The following is a 10,911-nucleotide window of genomic DNA, read 5'->3' on the forward strand; positions in this document are numbered from 1 at the left end:
ATGTTGGGCAAATTGACATGCAAACACTACCAAAAACATAACCTCCTTGGTGGAGGTATAAATGACGCCTTCAAATGTATTCCTTTAATTTACTTTATTACAAGTATGCACATGTTCCCTTTTAATGAACCATTAGTTTGCAAACAGATGATCAACAGCGACGTCTTTGTACCATTAAGTCTTTTTTTCTAAGTTGAGTTTGCATTCATGCACATGCAAATATTAATTAGACTGATTGGATTTGCATAAGCACAATTTAAAATACTTTCAAATTCCATGACTGTCTCACTTTGTAACCCTCACAGCAGAAGGAGCACCGCATGGAAAAATCAGAGCAATTGTTGAGCATTTTTATACATAGTAAGCCATCCAGTTGGCCAGATTGAATCTTAGGTGGGTCAGTTTATGTTTGACACCCCTGGTGTTGGTGTTTAATGAGTAAGTATAAGAACTATGATTATAACTTTTACCCTTGGAGTCCACACACAGGTTGAATATGCAATAACCTGCACACAGGAAACACTTAAATACTGCTGCAAGCCCTGAGAAATGCAGTAGACAAATAATGCACTGTGTGAAAGACATGGACTGTAGCTGAACTTAGTTCGTTGCAGTGGTGAGTGCACTCATTTGCATGAGGGTCAACCTTTCCCTGCATAAAGGAAACACTTTGTGATAATACTTAATGTTACCGACTGCCCGTGTTTCAACAATAACTTTTACTTGCTAATATTTCACAAGTACCTCGGCTGCTTACCTGAAACAAAAACGTAACCTTTTGACAGTCAAAGTTAAAGAAAGTTAAACATTTTCACTGCGTATCGCTAGATAGAGTTTGAAATCGCACACCCAACCACAGAATCTCAGAGGTTTAAGTGTCTGCATTCTAAGAGTTTCTGCAATTTCTGACATTTTTCAGCTCAGATGATTGGTAATCTAATAAGGTTGCGGGGACAGCTATAGCGATTGTGTGAAGCCACATGTTCAAGTGTTATTTGTCATGCTGCTGATGATTAAGTGGAGATTTATTTAGCTGGGTGTGAACCTGAAATCTCTTAATATTTATAAATGCTGAAAGATGTCAAACAGTTGGTTTGTCCACTGTAAATGTAAAAAAAATGTGAGACTGGAAGAAGGGATCACTCAGTCAAAGCCGAACTGAAACCAGCAAACTATGCGAGGGCCAAACCAAAGCAGCACTTTGTGACTTTAGTCGTAAATGCCCGAATCAACTAGACGTACAAAAAAACAGCACTAAGTTTTGACTCATTTCTCTTTGCCCTGTAATTGTGTTCTGTGTTGCCTACAGTGGTATGGCATGAGTGTGTTACACAGTCCCATGACTGCAAAAAACAGGCCATTGTGCTGCCATTGGACCTAGTTTGAGTAAATAAAGTGGACACAACATTTGTCATAGGCTGTACATTTCACTGTTTTGTAATGCCTGAAACTTTAAGACACGATTCAGTTTTGTCTGATTCCCCTTTGCTTTATGTTAAATTGCAGTTTTAACATCATCTTAAGATCACCACACCTTTCCTTTTAACAGCTTGCGACTTTTTAACCCTTAAGTTTAGTTGACACTTAGTTTAATGAAATGGCATTGATTAAAACTCGTAAAATGGTAATTGAGCTGCAATATATTTTTTCCGCACATAGTTTTGACACGCAGGGAGGGGCTTTATTCTGAAAGTGGAGTGATAGAACGAGGAGGGGCCAAACGAAGAGAGGATTTAAGGCTATAAAAGACTGTTTCTGTGTGCTCCAAGTCAACGTTTTGCCTTAAACCACAGCACATCCTGCTCCTGTGTGCACCTGAGGACTAGAGCAAAGTTGAGGTAACTTCCATTCTTATTTTTTTTATCTGCTGCAGTGTCTTTTTATGTAATGGATCAGAAACGGCACACTCTAACAGGTAAAAGGTGAAGTGAAAAATTATTTCCTGGTCTGGGTCCTGGGAGAGCTTTGCAAATGCTGCTCAAAATCTTCTTCTCTAAGACAAATAGGCCATAAAATGTGCTCTAAATTTAAGAACACAACAAATTTTAATAATAAAGATATCATTTAACTGTAACTCATCAGACTGATTAATGTTGATTGGTTATGATAAAGGTGGCAGGAGTGGACAGGAAGTCCAAATCAAGGACATTTTTAACTTCCTGTCTGAAATTTTACATTTTATGACAACTTGTGCACTATTATCCATATCTGACTTATTGACTGTAGATTAAATGAAATGTTGTTATTATTTCATAGCAACAGGAAACATTAAGAAGCAAACAGAAAGTATAGTTAGTTTCAATCTGCATTGAAAAAAGCTGTAAGGTTAACAACGGAGAGTTATTGTTACTGTGCATTCCTTCTTAAGTGCATATAAGTCACCGTGTTGACCCAAATCAATGTGCCACTATGTTTCTCCATGACTCAAGATGTTTACTGTGGTCATCAGCCAATTACTATGTCTCGTGGTAATGGGTAAGCCTTAATTATCTGCGTATAGGAAGTTGGACAATCTTCCTGTTCTACCGTGTGCTGACATCTTGAAAAGCTGTAGAGTCCTCTGGTGGTCACCTTGTGAACTCTGCTGTCAAAGCACAGTGTGACTACAGAGCATGTTCCCAGCTTGTAAAATAATAATGATAATATTTAAAAAAGCTTTCTTTTCATGTCTCTCTCATTTGATATCAGTGTTTGCAACTGCACACTAAGATTTAGCTTCTTTCTATCTCTATAAAGTCCTGTTAGGTTGTTTTTTTGGGGTTTTTTTTTTAAATTGTGGTTTAAAAGGCTAAAATCAATAAAAGCTCCATTAATTTTTTTCTGACAGGCAGCATGGATGTAAGTACTTCATCAAATTCTCAGATCTCTACTCTGGTAAGAATGAGTGCATTGCATTCTCCTCTGTTATCCAACCTTAATGTAAATGTATAACTTTTTGCTTATGTTTGCAACTGCAAGTTGGTGTCCTCCATCGTGTCCACCTTCTCCCTCCCACGTATTTCCATCTTGGCTCCTGACCCTTCTCTTTCTCCATCCTCCTCCTCCTCTCCTCCTCCTCCGCCTCCTCCTCTGTCTCAGCATTCTGATCCTCTGTGTGGCAGCTGCCCGTCCTCTGGTTCTGCCCCACAGGCTAACAGCCTTTGGCCCAGCCTGTCACCTTCTGGAGCTGGATTCCCCACTTGGCCAGGACAGGCCACTCAACCCGCACCGTGCTGGACAGGCCAGCCAAACACACCCTGCTGGCCTGGGATGCAACCAGCTCCAGTCTCTGTCCCCACTTCAATTCCACTCCAATCTCCCACTCAAGTCATAACACCACCTCCTGCGCCAACCACAACTGTAGTTCCAGCTCCAACTGCAGTGCAGCCCTGTCAGCCTTGCTGGCCAGGCATCCAGTACCAGCCTCCTCAGCCACCAGCTCCAATTCAAGTTCAAGTCCCAAATCCAACTCCAACTCCAGTTCCAGTGCCTGCACCTGCTCCCAGCATCCATCCAAATGTACCAGGCTGGCCTGCAAATCCCGGCTGGCCCTATAACCCGGGACAATCAGGATGGCCTGGGCAGAATCCATCCATCATGCCTCCCCACTGGCTCCCACCCACATCTGGACCTCTAGTGAGTCAAATGCAAGGAACCGGGTGTGTTAGTTTGCTGCCAGGCTGTTTTACTGTGCTCCTCTCTCTTTGCTGTTTAGAGCGTGCCATACAACTTGAACCTGGCCCGAGGGGTGTATGACAAAATGATGATGACGATCTTGGGCTATGTGAAACCTAACGCTAAAATGTAAGCCTGCGTCTGTGTGCCCTCAGTGTCTTTGAAAAACGAGGTGGATTTCATGTTGCATTAGGTTCTTGAGAGCATGTTTTCTTTAGTCTGAATCAGTCTGGTCTCCCGCAGGTTCACAGTGAACTTCCTGAGAGGCAACGACATCGCCTTTCACATCAACCCCCGCTTCAACGAGGCGGGCAAGCAGGTGCTTGTCCGCAACCACAAACTGGGTGAACGCTGGGGTGCCGAAGAGAGAGACCTGAAGGGTCCCTTCCCTTTTGCGCTTGGGAGCCCTTTTGAGGTGAGTGGCAGTGACCGAAATTAGATCAGGGCAGTGGGCTGAAGCACCCATGAGAGGCTATATTGTGTTGTATTAATCGTTGGATCGCTTCAGAGCACAAAACAAACTGAAGATCACTTTTTAAATCATTAATCTCAATTTTCAGAAGTTTAAAACAATTCTTACATTATTAATACTTTTAAAAACTAATAACTAATTAGATGAAACTAAACTAAAACTACTAACGTGCAATAAAATGAGTTTTACTGCTGATCCTTGTGCGTTTAACTGACTCTAGGTCACTTTCTCATGGGAAACGTTAGGCCTCGAAAAAATGGAAAGGGTTGGAAAGTCGTTTGTGCAGGCGGGTCCTAGATAAGGGAGCTGCTATGCTGCAGGGAGGCTCCTGGAGGTCAGTGGGGGTCTCATGTTGCTCAGTAACATCAATAACACTTATGTTTAACAGGCATCGTAAAGAGGAGACTAATCTGTGGAGCTGATTCTGTCTTTGTGTCCAACGGTCCTGGGTTTGTGTTCACTCACATCAATAACACAATGTGTTAACAGGCACTCGTTACTGCTACTTCTTCTAATAACTGATTTGGTGACATTATAATGTGTACTATACAGTACATACAGCAGAAGTGAGCTTTGATCGGTGCAGCATCACTTACATGTCAAATTGTAATACTTTGTGTTGAAAAGACCAATTTTACTTTACTTCTGTTAAACAGTAAGTCTCATTTTTTGTTCTTGTAAAATTAAAAACAGTTATCACGGGTATCACAGCCATGAGGCAGATGCAGATAAAAGGAGCCAGGAGGTCAAAAGCTGGGAAATCTGTGGCACTCACGGGTCATTCTATAACCATGTTTTTGCAATTAGGCTAATTAATAATTGTGTGCTCAATTAATTTTCAGTGATCGCAGATTTTTTTTTTTAACTTGAAACCAGTGATCGCATGAGAATTCACTTTTGCTGCTCCTCCTCCTGGGCCTGCACTTTCAATGAGTTTTCTCTAAAGTATTTGTTTTACAATGAGCATAAGTGGAAATAACACTGCACTTTTCAACTTGACATTAATTTAATTAATGAGAGGTGACATATTCTAACTGAACAATTCATTAGTTACACCTTGCTAGTATCTTGTTGGACCCCTTTTGGCTAGGGTTAGGGTCTTTGTGGCAACTAATACAAGAAGGTGCTGGAAACATTCCTCAGAGATGCTGGTCCATGTTGACACAACAGCATCAAACTGCTGCTGAAGATTTGTTGGCTGAACATCTATGATGCAACTATGAACACAACATCACAAACATGCTCTATTGGACTCAGATTTGGTGTAGAGGCTATCTGAGTACAGTGAACTTGCTGACAGGTTCAGGAAAGCATATTTGTGACATGATCTGAGTTTTGTGACATGATGGGTTATCCAGCTGAAACCAGCCATTAGAAGATGAGTAGAAGATAACAGTAACAAAACTCAGGTAGACTGTGGTGTTTAAATGATGCTCCGGTGGTGTAAATAAAATATCCCCATCACCATTACACTACCCTCAGCCTGAACAGTTGATGCAAGGCAGGATGGATCCATGTTTTCATGTTGTTTACACCAGATTCTGGTACGATGCTCACATCTGAATGCCACAGCAGTAATTGAGACTCATCAGCCCAACCCTTTATTGTGTAATATTGATGACCTTGTGCAAATTGTAGCCTCATTATCCTGGTCTTAGCTGACCGGAGGGTTATCCAGTGTGGTCTTCTGCTGCTGTAGCCCATCTGCATCGAGCTTCAATGTGTTGTGCAGTCAGAGAAGCTCTTCTTCGTATTTTAGTTGTAATAAGTGCTTATTGCCTTCCTATCAGCTCGAAGCAGTCTGGCCATTCTCCTCTGACGTCTGGCATCAGCAAGACATTTTCACCGAGAAAAATGGAGCTCAAGCTTGTGTGGGGAAAATCCTAATAGATCAGCAGTTTGTAAATACTCAGACTAGCTTTTCTGGCACCAACAACCATATGCATTCAAAGTCACTTAAACCGCCTTTCTTTCTCACTCTGATGCTTGGATTAACTTAAGCAGGTCGTCTTGACTATGTCTACACGCCTAAATGCTAGGGGTGCAACGATACACAAAATTCACGGTTCGGTTCGGTTCGATACTTTGGTGTCACGGTTCGATATTTTTCCGATACAAAAAAAAATGTTCATGTCTTTTTAATTTGTCATTTATTAAAATTATAAATATATATTTTAACTCAAAAGTACAGTTTTTAAATGTAATGTTGTTGAAACAAAAGTAATTAAAAAAATAAATATATCTCAGGGCTCTCAAAATTTCAAAATCCCTGGTAGCCCTTCGGGCAGGGACTCTTCAGTTTTTGGTAGCCCAAAATAAATGTAAGCAGCCCGAATAAAAAAGAGAGCAATTTTTTGATTGATGTTTTGTTTCCTGTTTTGTTTCCTTTACAATATTATACATTAAAGTATAATATTGTAAAGGAAACAAAACATTAATCAAAAAATTGTTGAAAAACAAATTAGAACATTGTATAAAAATTACAATCATCAACTCAAATACTTGGTTCTAATTGAACAGAAATTTCTATGAACTTGTAAGAACTGTGTAGGACATGAATCAGTCTGTGTCAGATCCTGAATTTGAAATTTCCGCTGAAGTCACGGGTAAGAGACAAGTGGAACCAAGATCGAGGCCATTTGCTTTTTGAACCTTGCAAAGACTGCTAAATTTTGCCAGTGGTAGTTCACTCTTTGCAACATAGTACGCTGTTCTAAACAGATTTTTCAGGTTTATTTTTAGTATGTTATTTGCAATTGGTGTTTGTTCTGGGAAAGATATTGCAGACTGAGCAATAATGCATTTCTTGCATTTCTCATGGATTCTAATGGGGGCCTTTCTTAAAATGACTGGTCCCAGTAACAAAGGCGCTTGTCGACTCAGAAATCGAGAGAAAACCAACAACACACCCGGCAGAACATTATGTTATTTACACGGGTGCACATAAGTGGTCGCATGTGCGCATTCGCTGTCAAAATAAAAGACGCGCACCAGATAAGAAGTTGCAACGCGCGTTTGCGTCCATATAAAAAGCACTGTTTTTGTCCGCTAGAGTGGGATTTTCACGGCACATTCCGCACCACACCTCTGTGCGTTCATCATTTGTTTGAAGCCAGCTCACCTCCTGCAACCACTTTTCCGAGAATACGCGCTTCTTTTGTGGTTCGGACTCCTTCTGACATTTCTTTGGAGGTAGAGGAACACCAAAGTAATTGCTTAAAGGAGCTTCTTCGACATCTTTAAGAGTTTTAAACAAATTTCTGTCCTCCTCCAGAAAATCGTATGTATGCAAACACGCGTTGCAACTTCATATCTTGTGCGCGTTTTTTTGTTTTTTGTTTTGACAGCGAATGCGCACCTGCGGACCACTTATGTGCAGCCCCGGTTATATAGCTCGTCATATTGCAGCCACAGAAATTCTTTTGTCCATGAAACCATAAAGCTGCACTTTCTTTTTGCCTTATAGTCTGATTTGTCATTACTTTTCCGTTTTGTGGTGAGCTTTTCTTTGGCTGGCATCTTTGGAAAAGAGAGTTTATTACAGAGAAATGGCTCTTTCCAAAATAAAAGCTATACTATACACTTCTTCTGGGCTATATTCTCAGCAGCATATTGTAGCGGGTCAGGGCTGTTCGGGGTTCTGTTTGTACAGTTATGTTTTGTTTATGTTGCCATAGTGACGGGTGACGCCCTCTCGCTGCGACGGTGTGTCCTTCCGGGGTCAGAGGGCGCCCTGTGTGTTGTTGTTGTTGCTGTGCGGTTGCCGCGCTGAGCAGTTAGCTAGCGGCAGTGTTCTTCTGCAGGTGTCAATAAACGGCTGTGCTCCCTGGCTAGCTCACGGGAAGCAAGACCAAACGACACCTCCGTCTCCTCCTTGTCTGAGCTCGCCACATTGGTGTCAGAAGTGGGATGATGGTGGCACCCCATGTTCTGACCCGAGTGACTTTCCCCCCGCCGGTCGTGACCGGCCGGTGCGCCAAAAGAAGGCACCTGGACATTTGCAGGACTTTGTGTGGGGTAGTTGGGGACGACTGACCCCTTAGGTGGGGGCTATGTAGCGGGTCAGGGCTGTTCGGGGTTCTGTTTGTACAGTTATGTTTTGTTTATGTTGCCATAGTGACGGGTGACGCCTTCTCGCTGCGACGGTGTGTCCTTCCGGGGTCAGAGGGCGCTCTGTGTGTTGTTGTTGCTGTGCGGTTGCCGCGCTGAGCAGTTAGCTAGCGGCAGTGTTCTTCTGCAGATGTCAATAAACGGCTGTGCTCCCTGGCTAGCTCACGGGAAGCAAGACCAAACGACACCTCCGTCTCCTCCTTGTCTGAGCTCGCCACAATATTAAACATATCAGGTCCCCATAAGGAGAATCATGTGCTAACGGCTGTCTAAATGACTCGGGTAAAGTTTGTAGCATGCATGCTTGTTGTTTTTGTCTGCTTCCACTTGTCTTTGCACTAGGATGATGTAGGAGTAAATGTGCAGTCATATTCGTTGTGTTCCCACTAGTGCTGTCAGCGTTAATCTCGTTGAAATGACGTTAACGCCACAACACGGCAAATCTCCGTTAACGAGCTACCCCTGCATGGGGCTAGACGGCCAACACGTTAACGAGCGCTAACACACTAGTTCCCACCCATGTAATTGAGCATTGCGTGGCACATCCAACATACTGTTTTACTTTAGTCCATGACGCGCTTACCTTCAGGGTCATACCTCACATGAAAACCAAAATAATTCCAAACGCCAGATCTGAATGAGGGTGGGGGAGGTTCAATTTGCCATGTTGCAAGGAGAGCTTAACTTCTGTCTCGCTAGCTTGCCCTGCGCTCTTCCTTCTGACGATGCTGTCTGTGTTGAACGCTCAGTGGATCTGCGCTCGACAGTGCAGCCTAGGCGGAGTAGTCGAACGCAGATCCACTGAGCGCTCAACACAGACAGCATCGTCAGAAGGAAAGTTGATAAAATAAATTACAAATTTTGTATTGTTCATACATATGCGTACCGAACCGAAAGCACTGAATCGAACGGTTCAATATCGATACGAGTATCGTTGCACCCCTAATATATATATATATATATATATATATATATATATATATATATATATATATATTTTTTTTTTTATTTTATTATTTTTTTTTATTTAGTAATACCTGGTGAAGAACTTTCTTACCTGTACACATAAGATGTCATAGTCTCAATGTAAGGATGTCACTGGTGGTGTGTTCTCTTGCAGATGAAGATCCTGTGCACGCCTGAGACGTTCAGGGTGGCAGTGAACAACATCCCCCTGTTTGAGTTCCGTCACCGCATCAGAGAGCTCAACCAGATCGACAGAATCAACATCTTGCATGATGTCGTCCTCACATACGTCAATGTGGAGACACTTCCTTAAGAAATTCAGCTTTAGCCACACAGATGAACGCATATATACGACTGTGTGTTTATGCAGCAGAGATACATATACGTAGATTAATGGTGTGACACATACTCTTACGGTATTTACAGGCTACATCTTGGGGGTAACGTTTCAGTTAATGTTTAGCATTATGCTCTAAAATGGGATAAATAAGCATGTTAGTTGGTCCTGTGATGTGTAAGGTAATGAGCTGAGCTCATTGTTTAACAATAAGGAATACGTCCTGTGCCACAGCACTAATCACTTCATGCACAGAGGCATTTGATTTTCTGTATAGATGCTACTGCTACTATTTTTATTGTAGACAATAACATAATCTATAATATGAAAGTCCTACTAACTAATAGATAACTGAGAACTATGTATGCACCGATGTTGGAAAAAAACGGCAACACTGGTTCATGATTATTACCTCTCGATTAGTATTAACTGTAGAAATCCTTTAATAATAAATGTACAAGGGTCCTAGTGTAATCAAGTCCATGTTTTTATTGTGTTTTGTTTTAACAGATCAACACTATGAAACTGTATAACAGTAAAATAAGAGAAATTCTCTTTCAGAGAAATAAAAAATCAGCACAAACGTATAAAAGGAACTAACTGGATGATCGACTGTGTGATACATGTCGACAAGCAATCGTTTCACCAAAGTTACAGTGAGTTTTACAAGGAAAACACCATCAGCTACCTCTGTCAACGACTGACAGAGGTAGCCTGAAAAGCTCTTTCCTACAGTAAAAACTCAGTGAAACCATTTCTGTCCTCACTCCTTTAAGCCCAAACGTTAGCATTTTTACCTCAAGAGCAGCATATTGTTAAATTATAGATATTGTACCAGACCCTTAAGCTAACATCACATTTGGGTCAAGGCTTCAACTTCCACAAAACAGAACAGCTACACAGACGACGAGGCGGAATTTTGAGCCTGGATATGTATACTGGGAACAAATAATGATTAGCTTCATCTTATGGACATAATTTGTTTTTAAATTCAGTAAAAACTAAAAACATCTCAGTACGTTTCTATCCACATATATTTACTTTGCTTAAAAAATATTACTCTCATCCAATTACTAACAGTTTAATAGCAGAAAAAAAAATAAACAAAAGTTGTGTGTATAATTAACAAAAACTGTGGCATATTTTTTAAACCCATGTGGTCTTCTAGTTTTGGACTACCTCTGCTCTTCACGTGACTTCATCACCTTTGTCCCTCCAGTGTTTCCCTTTGTAACATTCACTTAGAAAAATTCAATTAGATAGTTTAAAAAATGCTCCACAGAGAAAGAAGAGCAACAGCAATGTGAAAGTAAGGCAATTAAAATATGTATATATATATATATATATATATATATATATATATATATATATA

General features: G+C 41.1%; 2 protein-coding genes across 4 annotated transcripts in view; one reads left to right on the forward strand and one right to left on the reverse strand.

Moving 5' to 3' along the window:
- pak5 (p21 protein (Cdc42/Rac)-activated kinase 5) overlaps positions 1–9,030 on the reverse strand; it is a 94,205-nt gene extending 85,175 nt beyond the window's left edge. Inside the window, exon 1 of the mRNA XM_082506545.1 lies at positions 8,820–9,030. The gene's annotated coding sequence lies outside the window, so the exon portion shown is untranslated. The remainder of the gene's footprint in view (positions 1–8,819) is intronic.
- Positions 1,741–10,863, forward strand: LOC309689877 (galectin-9). 3 transcript variants are annotated; one of them, XM_082506558.1, is made up of 7 exons: positions 1,741–1,838; positions 2,828–2,874; positions 3,079–3,615; positions 3,695–3,783; positions 3,898–4,069; positions 4,347–4,460; positions 9,357–9,470. In XM_082506558.1, exons 2-6 carry the CDS (start codon positions 2,833–2,835, stop codon positions 4,425–4,427), a joined length of 921 nt encoding a protein of 306 aa, XP_082362684.1. In that variant the 5' UTR covers positions 1,741–1,838; positions 2,828–2,832; the 3' UTR covers positions 4,428–4,460; positions 9,357–9,470. The 3 variants fall into 3 exon arrangements, with proteins under 3 accessions (XP_082362684.1, XP_082362683.1, XP_082362682.1); XM_082506557.1 differs by having other exon boundaries at positions 4,372–4,460; XM_082506556.1 differs by lacking the exon at positions 4,347–4,460 and having other exon boundaries at positions 9,357–10,863.
- The last annotated feature ends 48 nt before the right edge of the window (positions 10,864–10,911 follow it).

This window comes from Aulonocara stuartgranti, assembly GCF_965226115.1.
Source record: "Aulonocara stuartgranti genome assembly, chromosome: 15".
NCBI lineage: Eukaryota > Metazoa > Chordata > Actinopteri > Cichliformes > Cichlidae > Aulonocara > Aulonocara stuartgranti.

Bases quoted from the DNA above. Each gene is read 5' to 3' on its own strand.
- LOC309689877 (XM_082506556.1), top strand. From the start codon at position 2,833: ATGGATGTAAGTACTTCATCAAATTCTCAGATCTCTACTCTG. The intron at 3,616-3,694 runs GTGAGTCAAATG...TTTGCTGTTTAG, and splicing joins CACCCACATCTGGACCTCTA to AGCGTGCCATACAACTTGAA. The intron at 4,070-9,356 runs GTGAGTGGCAGT...GTTCTCTTGCAG, and splicing joins CGCTTGGGAGCCCTTTTGAG to ATGAAGATCCTGTGCACGCC.